This window comes from Phlebotomus argentipes, unplaced genomic scaffold (assembly GCF_947086385.1).
Source record: "Phlebotomus argentipes unplaced genomic scaffold, Phlebotomus argentipes genome assembly contig_5, whole genome shotgun sequence".
In the NCBI taxonomy this organism is placed as follows: Eukaryota; Metazoa; Arthropoda; class Insecta; order Diptera; family Psychodidae; genus Phlebotomus; species Phlebotomus argentipes.
Window position 1 is genome coordinate 6,161,319 of NW_026776165.1, and position 14,798 is coordinate 6,176,116.

General features: G+C 41.7%; 2 protein-coding genes across 2 annotated transcripts; one reads left to right on the top strand and one right to left on the bottom strand.

Annotated features, from left to right (window-relative positions):
• The first annotated feature begins 64 nt into the window (after positions 1 to 64).
• LOC132265567 (DNA-directed RNA polymerases I, II, and III subunit RPABC4) lies at positions 65 to 604 on the top strand. Its single transcript, XM_059766280.1, has 3 exons — positions 65 to 265; positions 328 to 420; positions 486 to 604. Exons 1-3 carry the CDS (start codon positions 199 to 201, stop codon positions 506 to 508), a joined length of 183 nt encoding a protein of 60 aa, XP_059622263.1. The 5' UTR covers positions 65 to 198; the 3' UTR covers positions 509 to 604.
• On the bottom strand, positions 521 to 4,064 carry LOC132265566 (ubiquitin-protein ligase E3C). The gene is made up of 5 exons (XM_059766279.1): positions 3,675 to 4,064; positions 2,657 to 3,615; positions 1,728 to 2,590; positions 826 to 1,670; positions 521 to 756 (listed from the first exon to the last, which is right to left on the bottom strand). The coding sequence occupies exons 1-5, from the start codon at positions 4,005 to 4,007 to the stop codon at positions 589 to 591; spliced, it is 3,168 nt and encodes a 1,055-aa protein (XP_059622262.1). The 5' UTR covers positions 4,008 to 4,064; the 3' UTR covers positions 521 to 588.
• Between the last annotated feature and the right edge of the window lie 10,734 nt (positions 4,065 to 14,798).

Genomic DNA, 14,798 nt, shown 5'->3' on the forward strand with positions numbered 1-14,798 from the left:
ATTATTTCCCCGCAAGAATTTCCACGGGAAGCAGCGCGCTGGCAACGCCTCTAGTGGCAGACATTTCGTCAGTTTGGTAAACAAATAAAGCGCATTGAGCGTCTTCTGCTGTTTTTTCGTGAAAATCATAGGGAAATACCGGAAAATTACAAGTGAATATTGTGTACAACAGTACCTCTAGAGTCCCTCAGCTGAAACATGAGTGAACCCAGCACTTCGAAGGACTCTGCGGTGACAAAAACCGCCATGGTGTATGTTTGTGGAGGTTAGGTTTTCTGTTATTGGTCTTCAGTGTGGATTTTTCTCACTTTTCCGTGATATTTCCAGAGTGTCATCACGAGAACGACATGCGACCGCGTGATCCCATCCGTTGCCGTGAGTGTGGCTACAGAATCATGTACAAGAAGCGCACAAAGAGATGTAAGTACACTTCCGGATTCCCAAAGAAATGTCCCCTGATTGTCTCCACTTCTCTCTCTTTCCAGTGGTGGTATTTGATGCTCGCTAGTTCCCACGGACATCTCACGACAATTTATTGAATAAATCTTTCGAAATACACGATGGGTTTTACGCGGAAGAAAAAATAAATTAACTAAGCTCAAAACCTGAACCACTGTCAATAGCATAGAGTAACTTCATCCTGAGGGTCTCTTCATTCTGGAATGGGGGCAGTTTCAGGAGATTGAGACACGTACTCGCCGACGGGAGTCTCTCTGTGTTCACAGCATCCTGTATGCAAAAAGGTGGGTCGAGTTCCTGCAAGGAGAAAACACCCTGGATTAGAGACAGATTAAAAAGACGCATTGAGAGAAAGAAAAGCAATACCCGGAAGCCCAGGAGTGGTGGCCTGGAGCAGCTGGTGACAAACTTGAGAAATTGTCTCTTCTGGATGTCCGTGAAGCTGTCAATGACTCGCCAGAAGAGGACAATCGTGGGATGATCCGCTGTATAGTTGCCGCCATACTTGGTGTGACACTTGAGATCCTGCACGCAAATCGAGTGCTCAGCGCCGGAAATCAACAATTGCAGCTCCTTATTGCTGAATATCGACAGCCACTCCGTGGGAATGACATTCTGCAGCCCCTCGCGGAACGCCAGACACTGCGGCCTGATCTGCCGGTTGAGCTTGTAGTCCGCCATCAAGTGGATGTACTCCATTCGGTTGTGATTGGACACCGAAATGTTGCCCCCGTTGGGCTTCAGCTCCACCACGCGCGTCTCGCCTAGCTCCTCGCACACCACCGTGAAATCCAGCCCCAGCTCACTCACGTCGCCGTCGTACGCCTTCAGCGACAGCAGATTGCGATGCAGCACAGGATCGAGAGACGCCAGCTGATTGATGTCCACATCTGAGTATTTGCTGACGAGCTTCGAGAGGAAGAAATCGGCCAGTGGCACTTCCACCAGCAGATTCTCATACAGCGCCTTGCCCAGGACGCGCCCGATGAAGTAATAGTGCTCCTTGAAGTCCTCCACGATCTTCCCAGCGCCCGGATTTGGGTACAATTTGTTATCCGTGGTGATCATGAAGAAGCCACGATGCGGATCGAAGGCCGTCTTCAGCAGTTCCGACAGAAATTCCCGGAAAATTCCACCACCATCGATTCCCACTTCCTCCAGTCCGGCAGCATTTATCATTTGAACCTTGAATTTCCCATGGAAATCAGGCTCTGAAAGACAGAGAGGAGAAGTTAAGGCAGGTAAGGAAAGAGCGGGAAAATGCTCACCATTCTCATAAGCCAAACTGTTGAAGGCATCCTCGTAGAGATGCGATCGTCGCACTGTGATGTGCACTCGGGGCTCCACGAAGAACCGATGAGACTCACCCTGAGCCCTCATTTTGTCCACCGCCAGCAGTTCTTGGAACATCACCACGCGAATGTTGAAGGAGATGGTGAACGGGATCTCCTTCAGGATCTTTATCGATCTGATCTGCTTGGCTGTCATGGGAATACCGCCGTTGTCTATCGTCGGCATCTGATCGCTGCCCGACGCGCCGCTGGGCGTGCTCAGTGGAATGAGATCCTCCTGAACGCTCTGCTGCAGATAAAACACATTCGCACTCTTGTCCATCACGAGATTGAAGGAGGGAATCTCCCAGTGATTCGCCGGACAGAAGCTGAGGCGCAAGTCTCTGTTGTAAATCTGCCGCAGCAGAGTCACGCACACCTTGAAGATGTGGCGCCACTTGGTGTTTCTCTCCAGTTCCATCGTCGTCTCACTCACTCGCCCGCCCGACGGATCGATGATGGGCTTGTAGTTGTTCTTCAGCGTGATCTTCGTCTCGGGAAACGCCAGATCGATGAGCTCCAGACACAGTGTCGTGAGTTTGTGGCTCACCTCAATCAGTTGGTCCACATTGAAGGGCATCGGGCTGTCCACCTCGTGACCCGCTATGAACTCCTCGTCGTGCAGTGTGGACACCTTCTGGCTGAGGAGTGTGCAGAAGGTGGTGAGGAGGGGAACAGAGCTCTCTGCACACTTCACAATGGCACTCGTGAAGGAGCCGCCGAAGGACTTGCTCAGCTGATCGACGCTGAACCAAATGGCGCGGATGAACTTCGATCTCTCTGCCAGGATTCTCAGCAATCTGGAGAAAAAGAAACGACGATAAAAGAACAGTCTAGAATGAATTGAACAGTGTTGATGAACTCACAGATGACTGGATCCTGACGCGGACATTCTGCCGTAAATCATGAGGCTGTTGCAAATGTGGCATGTGGCTGAGATGGCTTCGTGATCATCCACCAGAGAGTCCACAAACTCTGCGATTTTGTTCATGTGACGCACATCTCCCAGGATCTTCACACTCTCTCTCAGCGCCTCTTCCTCCACACTCACTTCGCTCATCGTCACAGGCACGTCCTCATCCTCGTCAGAGTCACTCTGACCCTCCATCTGTCCCTCCAGGCGCCTCTCAACAAAATTGTAGACACTGGCTTGCAGGATCCTCGACAGGCTGCGCAGATAGTGCGACTTTGTATCCACACTCCTCACCAGGTCCAGATAGTGGCGATCCAGGTAGAGCAGGGAGTACAGCAGTGAGCTGGAGAAGAGGTGGCTGCCGTCGGGCGATGACAGTGACGAGAGATATGTGAGGAACTTCATGTATGGGAATTTCTTGCAGGTGACAAAATACGGAAGCAGGAGAATCTTGCTGGATCTCGTGAGTTCGGGACTCAAGATGTGTCGCAGGAAGTTTGACAGCACAGTGACGCTGAACACATCATCGTCTGTGCACTGGAGGAGATACAGGGGCTTCATGGTGAGCTGGAGGTAGCGGAAGCAGGGGAGATTTGGCGAAATGTCAGCCGGATTTGTGGGAATCAGTCCACTTTGGCTGTCAATGATGGTCCTGAGATATAGGAAGAAGTTCCTCTGGAGCAGATATTGCAGCAAATCAATGACAATCTGATGCCACGGCGCTGGAGCATCGTTGGCAATGAAGATCTCATAGATCTGGAGGAGAACTCCTGGAGGACTCTTCACGGAAGCGTGCAATTGCCTCAAGGCGATCAGCAAGAGTCTCTGTAGGCGATATTTCCAGATCTTGTCGCACAAGACACTGTGGAACACCACATTGGGATCCTGGATGATCAGCTCACACACTCGCAGCTGCAAGAGAAGCGAAAATGTGCAAGTCATCCGGACAGGAAGTGCGCAACACAACTCACCAATCGCTGACAGTCGTCAGTTCGTGAGTGATCGAAAAAGAAGATGAATCTTTGCAAGAGATAGTCCAGCTGCTGTGTCGTGACCCGAACATTGTGGGCGGGCACGAAGGCATCGAAATTGCACCTCTCAGATGCCTTCACGCGCTGCCTGTGTGAGTAGCTGCGGAAGAAGGACTGGATTATGAAGGCGCTCGTCTCCTGCTGTCGAGCCTCTTCTCGCTTCAATCTCTCCACTTGCGCCCGCCTGATCACGGAATCACGGTCGGGCTTCCGTGACTGGCCGCTGAAATTTTGCTCAGGACGCCTCCGGAAGTCACCGTTGAAGTTATACATTGTCCTGAGGACTTTTTCACTGTAATTTGCTTTGTTTTTCACTTCCTGTCACCCTTCTTGGCAATCATCTGACAGTTTTTGTATGATTTCGATGCACAGAATGCCCACCGGATGGCGTTGGTGTAGACGTTCCCGGATGAATGAAGAATGCGCCAAACCTTCTAGATGATAGTTTTCTTAGACTTCCTAGGCAATTTCTCAAAATGAATCTCAGAGATTAGTGGTAAAATACTAAAACATGCCATTTGTACGGGACTGCGATGAAAAAAGATTTTATTTGAATTCAGAGAAACTGTTGAGTGGTGTTTTACAGGCATCATAACCTCCAAAGTGAGCAAAAATCTCAAAAATTAATTGACTCGCGGCATCCACAGCAGCAATTTGATGCTTTATGGGTCAAAGTATGACAAGAAGATTTCAATCTGTGCAGAAACCTCGACTAAATTCCCATTTTACTGCATCATCGAGCCTGAGGCGATTGTCTCCAACCGCAGATAATCCTTCTTCTCCTCTCCTCGGACACTGTCGACGACCATGATAGTTCAATTATCCTAACGAAGTGCAATTTGTGAGAGCGAAAGCGACACAAAGAGAGAGAGAGAGAGAGAAGGAAGAGCTTCCGTGCGTGGCCGAGAAGCCGCACGCTTACGAGTGAATGAATTGTACCTGATGTGCTCACAAGTATCGTGACCAATATTAATTATCTATTAATTGAATATCTATTGGAATGTTTAGGAAGTTGGCCTCTTTTGCCTTTTTCACCATATCTGCATTTAATTTCAGTTGGAGTTCGCCGCGAGGGCGGGAATTGATGGGGGAGCAAGAAAGGAGGGTCTGAGGAAAAATTAATCAATATCTATTCATTTTCGTGCAGAATTTTCTCCAAAAATTTCCTCCTCGCACGACCCTTTTTTCGCTCCTTCATACATGTATACTTTTTAGTTGGGTCATCTCATCAACGTGGCACAGCTATTGTGTCTCATGAAAAAACCACGATTGTGGACTTTATTTCAGCAAAAGTGGAAAATATTTTGAGCGTTCTTAATAAGCAATATCTGTCTTTGAAATAGAATTATCAATAAAAACTAATTTTTTTCTTTTTGGCTTCTTATATCCTTTTGAAATAATTTGCTTTAATTTTTAACACCGAAGTACAGACAAATAAATTATATATTATTGCCATATCATTTTATATTATAATATTATTAATATATTTTCAAATTTCTTTTTATCTTCCAATTAAAATATGTATTAAAAAATAAAAATATTTAGAATATTTTAACTATTTTACAGAGAACTCATAAATTGATCATCTTGTCTGTTCAGTCGACCAAATCGTTCATGTAAGAGAAACAACTCATTGGCTGCGCAACAGTCACAAAATCTATTGTGCGACATTTAGAAAAGCACGCAAAAAGAGTTGAAATCTCTGTTATTCCATTCAAGTAATTTCAGTCAGAGCTGAAGGCGGAGCTTCCAAATGGGCGGTTCTTCTGCGAAATATGTCTCTCTCAATCATCACAATCTGCAAATTCAAACTCAAAATCATTATTGTGAAATAGAGAAACTATTTCGATAAGGCGACGAGACAACTTCCATGCCTTCTGGCTGGCAGTGGAAGCGCACAGTGTTGTGAGCTGAGGGCGTTTACCAGGGCATTTTTATTATTTTCTTCCTTGTATTTACATTCCATTTATACTTTAGTGTTGCGATATATCTACTCACTGGCTGTGTGCTATGTGAACATTTTATAATTATTCCTTGTCATATTCATAAAATTGGAGAAAGAAACGCAATATATACAAGTGTGGCGGAGGCGCGGAAGGGCAAAAAGGAAATGGATGTGGGATGCTAAAGGGGGTGGTGGCTTCCATGTGGGTGGGATGAAGTGGGCAAAAAAGTGTGCGCTGGGGAGGGGAGAAATTAAGAAGAAAGCCTGGATGGGAGAAATGAGAGGGACATACGAAATAGGAGAGACGTGAAATATACAAAGTATTGATTTTAATCAAAAGGTGCGAATTAAAGTCTTCTGCTCTCACTCACTCTTGCTTACCACCTCCACTGTTGACTCTTTTTGCTCTACACCCCCGGATCACCCGCCTCCGCGCGCGCGACCCCTTCAACTCATTTAAGCCCGCGCGTTTTAAAATCCTCCACAGCCATTCTTTCTGCCATGAGCCCATACATACGTACATCCAGCGGCGAAGAAGCTATATATCCAACATTTAAATTAGTGAAGCCGGGGGTGGGCCGGGGGGGAGTGTGTGTGATGTGTTTCTTCTCCTCCTTGTGTGGATGAAGGAGCGAGCGAGAGACTGCACGAGTCGATTTTATTTCATTTCGAGTCCTCCCCCAAAGTCCAGAAGGCGAGAGAGCATTGACATGGGGCCGAGGGGGGTGCGCGGGGAGGAACGGCGGAGCCCCACAAAGAAAGTGGATGAGGAAGAGTGGGATCATGAGGGGTGGGCTGAGAGGAAAACCTCTAACTCATCTGCATAACACTTTCTCATTATTTCATCTTCTTCATTTTCTTTTTCGCCCCACGGTCTCTCTCTCGCTCGCCCGCGAACGACCATCGAAGGGGGTGGGCGAGAGCGAGAGGAGTGGAAGGATGCCAAGACGAGGGGACGCGAGGCTCAGCTTCTTCTCCGCTTTTTAAACTTCCCTCCACCGCGAGAGCCAGCATTTCAGCCCAGCTGAAAAACACTCCTAATTGCTATCTCCGAAGGGATATCCATTTGATAGTTGCACAGGTCATTCCTCAGTGACCAATTATGGCTCTATCAGGCGCCGCTCAACCCCTTGACCGGACACTGGCTGACCCTCACCCATCGCGCCCTCTCGCCGAGGGTCCAGGCTAATTACTGCCTTTTAATGGCCATCAGGGGCTGATCAGGGATGATGAAGGGCCAGTTTAAATAGTGTTGACAGTCGTGATTGCTGCACAATTGTGGCGCAGGGACAATATGGCTTAGAGGATCTGTGGGTCAGCAAACAACCCTTCTGGTCACTTTTCATTTAGAAAAAAAAACATGTTTTCATTCGAATATAATAAGTCGTGAATGTTTAAAATAGTACAATAACATGTTTTCAAAGAGGAACTTTTGCATACAATACATTACACAACGCAATCCTTTTAGAATAGGATATTTATTTTCAGTTTGTGATATTCAAAATAGACTTTTAGCATGTTTAAGACAAGTTAATTTGGGGCAGAAAAATTAGAAGGTTTTCTTCTTGGAATTTTTCCATTAGAAGAAATTGAATATTTTATGACATTTCAAATGAATCTGTTCCAGAACGGCGCAAGGTTTTAACCAATATTTCTCTGGCTTCCGCTTTTGCATTAAATTATGTAAGAAAAATCAAAACAATAATTAACAAAACAAGTATATTTTAACATTAAAAATAGATTCCAAGTAAAGCTCTCAAGTGTTCTTTACACGGTGTGTTGACGAATATCACCAATAACATCGGTTTTTCACAATTTACAATTCAGAAAAAAAGGAAATTAGAAACTTTTTTTTGAATTGTTAAAGGATTTTAAATTATTATAGTGTGTGCACATTTATTTAGTGCATTATTACTCAAAAATAGACTCTTCTGTCGAAAATAATAAAACAATTTTCTTCTATTAAACCCCATGAATAATAATAGCTTTTAAATATAAGATGCACTTGCCACTTACGGAGTATTTAGAGTTTATTAGATTAAAAAAAAATTACTCTTAGAGCCAAATTCACAGTTTCACATTTTGTTCTATTTTTAATTTTGATAACCGTGTGAATTAATTCATTTTACATAAATAAGTGTATTCAAGCGACAAATTTAAACCAAGACAATAAAATTCCATAACGAGATATTTTTCTCGTGCGAAGCATCTGGATCTAGTCATATTGTAGACACAGAAAAATACTTTTATATTGCTTTTATGAATTTTTAAACAGATTTTGCACCTAAAATATTGCATTGTTGTACACAAAAGGACGAAAAGTATTGTGTAATGTTATGAATTTCATTACAAGTGCGTTTAATTAACTCTTTCGCCAAACCCGTCGGTAAAACTAAATGCGGACTTTCTTTAAATGTCAATGCAGAGTTATTACAAATTAATCGTGATGCGAAATAATTAAAATTTATATAAATTTTTATGAAAAAAAAATAACAAAACTAACCAAGAGTAATCGTGTTATTTCAAAAGAAGATTGAATATTGCTTTCGTGGTCATAAAATAAAAATATCAAAGAACTCAAGACTGATCCTAATAAATTGAATATTGAATTATTCACAATTTTCTACATATAAAATAAGAATGAAATTAAAGATTAAGAATTGAAATGTCCAAAAAGTAATTACGCAAGAGAAGCGAAAGAGTGACGTCGTTGGCAAGAGAAGCTAAATAATGAGAAACGAAAGAGTTGAATCATTCCCGCCGGAGAATTTAGCGTCTTCCATTTCTAATGAGGCTTCCTCGCAAAAAGATGTTTTAATCAAGCTTCATTAAGTGAAGGAATTTCTGGATAATCACCACAGAATGTACGAAATCAGCAAAAAACACACGATAGAAATTAAATTCGTTGTTATCTATAGTCGTGATGAGGATAATTTTTGTTGAATCGAAATTCAAATACCTGAGCGCGATGTGAAAAAGCAAGAAGCACCCTTTGCTATAGTGCAATTCACCCTTTCGATAAAGAAAAAAAAACCTTTGTCAGACGATCTTAAGCATCAATTTGCATAAAACGCATAAAACACTATTGTAGTGTTTCTCCATTTCGCTCAAACGGATTGAAGCATCTCTCGATGCATTGGAAAGACGGCATTTTTAAAAGAAATTAAATGAGGTAACATGACAAGACTCTCTGCCGTCTTTGATAGGGAAATTCGATTTTTTTACCATCTGAAATGCATCCAATTTAAATGAAAGGGTGCATTGAATTATGGGAAAGGTATCATCTGTGCATTCGTAGTAATAAAATATATTTATCAATTGGAATATTATTCTTAAATAAATGAGAAGAGAGTTCAAAGAAGTATTGATGTAATTTGAAAAACGACATTTTCAGTTACACAGAAAATGATAAAGACTTTATATTATGCATAACTAGTAGTTTTTGCAATAAAATTAGATTGATATTGAAGAGAAAAATATTATCATATTATTTAGTTTAACTAACATTCCTTTAAATTTAACCAAACCACGATTTTTTCACATTAGACCAATTGAAATCAAGCCTTAAACCTCTGTAAATGAAATTTTAATCCTTTAGCATCTTGATCTATTAGTTATATTGGAAAAATCTTATGATTACTTTTCGTCTTTCTAAAATATTTGATTCTTAACATTATAACTCTATTCTATTGCTTAAATCTTTCTTAATTCGATTTAAATACACAGAAAAGCGAAGTAATATACTAATGATAGATGTTACCGAATTAAGGAAAGTCTCTTAAAGTAAAACAATATTTTAAGTGGTCAGGAAGTCCGATTAACTGTTTATCCAATATTTCAGGGAAGGAAATACAACAAATATCCAACATTTTCATTGTATGTATAAAGGAATCTACAGATTTTTTTTTTGAAATCTTGAGTACAATGAAATCTGCACATTTAATCATACAATAAGATGATAAAATGGTTGAAATTCCTCTTTTTTCAAGTCTCTTTTAATCAATTGTTGAAAACACTAAGCGCTTCGGGCTAAACAATCAGTAAAAAAGTATGATTTACAGCACCACCCATTTCCCTTTTTATGTGTTTAATATTGTCCGAATAATCCACTTAAGTGCCCCATGAAATTGACCATTCTCAGAAGGGGACAGGGAAGGGTGTGCAAATTGACCCTCTCGACCACTTCGGATGGTCATCTCGGCACAATAACAATGGGTAAACAGAATCAAAGCCTGTGAATAGCAATTTTACACCGTCAAGTAATCGGGTTAGCGCAGTTTGTAAGGGGTAAGTGACACTGCTATCTGTCCGCGCATGTCCATCTCGAGGGGTTGCTGAAAGTGACCTGTTCTGTGTGGTCAGATTGAGATTTGGCCAGTGGATTTCCGGCCAGAGTGTCAATTGTGCGGCTTTGAGCATGGAAGATTGCGTAATGAGCACACATCTCGGCAGGGAAGCTGAAGAAAGGGCGGCTCGAGGGGGGTGGATAAATGAGAAGAGAGACGCAATGGGCAATGGCTTTGGGTGTTCGGCAACCGAAGCGACTTTGGAGGGTGAAAGACGCCGAAGAAGTGGAAAATCGGCGCGGCGCCGGCCAAAGAAATGAGAAAGAGAACACGCGAACATTTTTAAATACCTATATCTATGTAGATGAGATGAACGTATACAGCATTATTTTAAAACTTTTTCCCTCCACCGCGCGCGCGGGGGGGGTTGGTGATGACGAGGGGAGAGCGCGAAGGGGTGTGGGAAGGGTGGGATGTTGATGTGAAGTCGCTGGAAGGGCAAAAACAAGTTGTTCACTCTTTCTATTCCCGATGATAATTTAACTCTCGCCCAGGCCACCCACTCATTTCTGGCCGCCCACCCACCCATATATGGCTCCCACTTCGCATTTGCATGGCCCGGGCGGGCGGACGGGTGGGTGGAATGATGAAGAAAAAGGCGAAAAGGAGAACGAGTGAGCGAGAGGAGAACTCACACAATTTTATCATATATTATTTTTGCGCGCAGGGATGTAATTAGAAAAGAAATTGGTTACATTAACGCGCGTCCCCATGTCGATATCCAGAAGCGTTTCCATGGTTTCTTTTTTATGCCCAAACTCTCCTTGGGTGCCACACACACTTTTTATACACGGGATAAAATTTTAAGAGACGAGAGAGCGCAAGAAAAAAAGAATATAAATGAGTGTGCACGATGCCGGGGAAATAAGATGAGTTGAACTGTATGTTAGAAATTAAGAATTTTTACTAAACCCGTGTGTGTGTGTGTGTGCTCTATCTCAGCTTTCGCATTACTTTTCGTCATTTTCTCTGCCTGCTGCGCCCACCCCATGCCTACATATAGCACACGACACACTATGAGCACACTTGTTCGGCCCGTGGAGGAAAATCTCCTCCGCAATTTCTTTGTTTGAGATGAATTTCTAATTTTCACGAAGAAGATAAGGCGGGTGGCAAACACTCACACACACACAAACACACACCCCGAGACGGGGTGAAATTATTCACGCAGCTCTTTTCATTTAGCAAGAAGAAGAAGAAGATGGGAAAAAAGGCAAGAGATATGAATTGTGTGTGGCGATTGGTTGAAAAATATAAGAAAATACATGGATCAGGGGTGTGGAAGAGAGAGAGAGGGTTGAGTTTCCAAGATTGCGAAAGGGTTGATGCCAAAGACGCGCTGCCAAAGAGATGAAGCGCGCACACACGGACTCTCCTGCCTCCGGCACACCATTTTAATTATTAATCACTCTTTCGATACACCCACGACTTTTCCTCCCACTGCGCGTCCAAAGTGTATCAATGGGATAAATGTGGGTGGAGAGTGTGATAATCCATATCTTGTCCAATTGCCCTCTTATACTCTTCTGCATGATCCCTTTGATAAGGCACATAAATTGTCCTAATCGCTATAGGTTCTTGGATTTTCCCATCGTTAATTTTAAACTTTTCTTCCAAGAGAATGCCCAAAAATGGCGCGTCTTCGGTTCAACTGTCAACTTCTCCTTGTTCTACAGTTGAATTTTAGCAACACAAGCTTTCATTGGTTCTCGTTTCAATTAATTTTTATTAAATATTTAGTCTTTTTCGGTGGAAATTGTAAGTGGATCAGCTAAACACAATGAGCACAACAAGGATCTATTAGAGATCCAAATTAGAGAAACCAAATTTACAGTATCTTTCGTAAGATAATTTCTTTCTAAAATTATTTAGATACCACGAATTTCAATTACTGCTTTTAATCCTTGATCATTTTCTAGTCATCTTATCATAATAATTCTACAAATTGAAAAATACAAGTTTCTTAAATCCGTTTTCTGTATTTCAATTTCCCAGCCAGCACAAAATGCAAAGATCTCAACGGTGAGATTTAAAAAGCTATTTATTTGGCTTTCTTTCACTAAACATTTAGCAATTCGGTTGATGCACTAGCGAACGTAGCGGCGACCAGTCAAATTACTGATGCGTACTTGAATACACAGATGTCGCATCATGTAAAACCTTGACATTTCAATAATATACTTCGTGATAACAACACTCCAATGAATTGTATAAATAACGCCATGCAAATAACCTCAAAATTAAAAGATTTACGGGTTTTCAGAGATACCGAATGCATTAAAAGAAAAGCTGAATATTTTGCTTGAAATTGCTGTGTTTTTAACGCTATTGAGTCTCCACCATCGTCCGCTACGACCGCTGACCTATGCACTTTTTGTTCGAGGGCTGCTAAAATTTTAGCTCAGTCACTTTAACACTTTTCAACTAAATTAGCTGTGGTTTTTTTTAGCTTTTTTGAATCGCTGGGGTATTTTAGTTATTTGTGGTGAAAAATATTTGAAGAAATAATTTTTGTAAGTTAATAATGATAACCGGCAAATTATGATAGGTAAAATTGTTAAATTTAGAGCTAAAACCGGATTTGTGTGGATTTTCAGAGAAGAAATAAACCGGTTTTCCATTCTACTTCTCAGTTAATTTTTTATCATTTCCAGCATATGATTTTGAAACTTAACATGGCTTTATTGGTCTCAATTTGCTTTTGTGCCCAGAATTAAAAAATTGTCATGATTCATGGATTTCCTCAGAGGCTCACACACACGTATGTATTTTGGTAACAACTGAAACCTCCGCCCCTGATTGCTTTCTTGTCTCATAAATAGGAAGAAAAAAATCAACCCTCGCACTCATTTGTGCCCTCGAATGGTATTCCAAAGCGAAGAAGAAGGCAATTTTTTCATGTCACTAATTTCATACATGAGGAAAATGCTGAGGAAAATATGGCAAAGAGAGGTTTTATCAATAAATTGTCATTCTCTACTTCCCTCTCATTGTCACATCGCTGTGGTTGTCTCTTTTTGAGAACTCCCCCCGAACCACTTTTTCTGCTTAAATGTCCTCAACCCTTTCTTCCTGGATACACTGTCTCACTCTCACGCTCTCGCTATCATATTTTCGCGGTTATTGTGTGGTGGTTTTTCGTGTATAATTTTGTGTCTTGTATTTGATAAAATTTAAATTTTGTTTACACGGCGCTGGCGCAGTTTGTCCAGTTGCTGTGGATCCTTCTCAAGGAGATTCACCAACCCATGCGGAGAGGTAACTCTTCGGCGATGGCAGGCCCAGCCCCATGTCAATTCATCATTTAGTTATACTTTCCCACAAGTCCCTTCATCTTTTATACAAAATTTCATCAGCATCTCGCCAAACACTTGCCAAACGCTCGCGCTCATCGAGTCAATAATAAGAAATTCATCCCAATGTCTGAGAACTTGGCATCACTGCGCGAGAAATCGCGCGAGATGGACACTCATTTCTTAAAATTCGTCTCACTTTACTTCTTTCCACGCACATGGATCAATAATTTTCACCCATTCGTCCGTACATGCCAAGATTGTGCTCGAGGCACTCTCATTTGCGTCAAGATGAAGAAATACGGCAGAAGAAAAGTAATTAGCATTTTGCTACTGATTTCTTTCGTCATATTTTGCTCATATTTGCGAAAATTGTATGGATAAATAGGCGTGGTGGTAATGAGAAAATACTACTGAGTAATTAATGGCCATTGTTGAATGGAAATTAAGTGCCTCGAATACCTGCAAGAAAGCTTCATCCCTGGTGAACAGTTTCAGAGGCTGAATTGATACCACATTAATTAGGAACCAATGACGCGAAGTTCTCAATTTATAAAGATGATACTCAAGTAACTTTCAAGGATGTGAATTTATTTCTAAGATAAGTCTTTACATGATTGCAATCTTGATTCCATTTGAAATTTCAAATTGTTCACATTTAAGAAAAAGGATCATTTGATAAATGTCAAATGAATATTTCTGTTTAATCCAAAGATATCGTTGAAGAATATTTTTCGTTATATTGTGAAGTACAAATTCTTATTCTTCATCTTAAACTGGAAAAAAATTTTAAGACAATCGAAGAAACTTAATTCCAAGCTTAATTCCAAATCTAAGTTTTGCGAATAAACGTAAATCATCTAAAACAGAAATAAATTTCTTATGCAAATATGAATTTAAAATGATTTTCAACAACGGTACGCGGTGACGTAAAATATCTAATAACGATTAGAGATTTTAATAGTGAAACTCCCATTTTTGCATGCTTTCTGCAAATTGTCAGACTTCTCCTTAATGTGCACTATCAGAAACTGTCTTGCCTCGATGCCATGAGAAGAAGTTCAACTTTAGTTTTCTCATTGGAAAATGCGGTTTTCAATTTTTGAAATTCGCTCCGAATGCAAGGATGGCTTTTTGCAAAATTGGTCGAAATCTTGAAAGTTGCCAAAAACTTCTGAAGCTTCAGAAGCGCCCACACTCTCTCCTCACCATGGCCGCGGTCGCTGTTGGCATCTGCGAACCCCTTTTTCCTCCTCCGGAGCGTCTTTTGCGCGTCTTTCTTGGAAATTTCTCATTTCACTCTGAAGCGGGTGGCTTTCATCCACCCCCGCGCCGCGTCTCGCGTCCGCGAAGCGGGAAAATAAATTCGAGGGTGGTTGCTTAAAAAATCGTTAAATACATTAACATATACACATAATTACCACACTCTCCGCACTCCGGCTCGCCTCTCGCCCAGAAACCACCCTTGAGCATCTCTGTT

Bases quoted from the DNA above. Each gene is read 5' to 3' on its own strand.
- LOC132265567 (XM_059766280.1), top strand. From the start codon at position 199: ATGAGTGAACCCAGCACTTCGAAGGACTCTGCGGTGACAAAAACCGCC. The intron at 266-327 runs GTTAGGTTTTCT...TGATATTTCCAG, and splicing joins CATGGTGTATGTTTGTGGAG to AGTGTCATCACGAGAACGAC. The intron at 421-485 runs GTAAGTACACTT...CTCTCTTTCCAG, and splicing joins CAAGAAGCGCACAAAGAGAT to TGGTGGTATTTGATGCTCGC.
- LOC132265566 (XM_059766279.1), bottom strand. From the start codon at position 4,007: ATGTATAACTTCAACGGTGACTTCCGGAGGCGTCCTGAGCAAAATTTC. The intron at 1,671-1,727 runs GTGAGCATTTTC...TCTGTCTTTCAG, and splicing joins CAGTTTGGCTTATGAGAATG to AGCCTGATTTCCATGGGAAA. The intron at 757-825 runs GTATTGCTTTTC...TTCTCCTTGCAG, and splicing joins CACCACTCCTGGGCTTCCGG to GAACTCGACCCACCTTTTTG.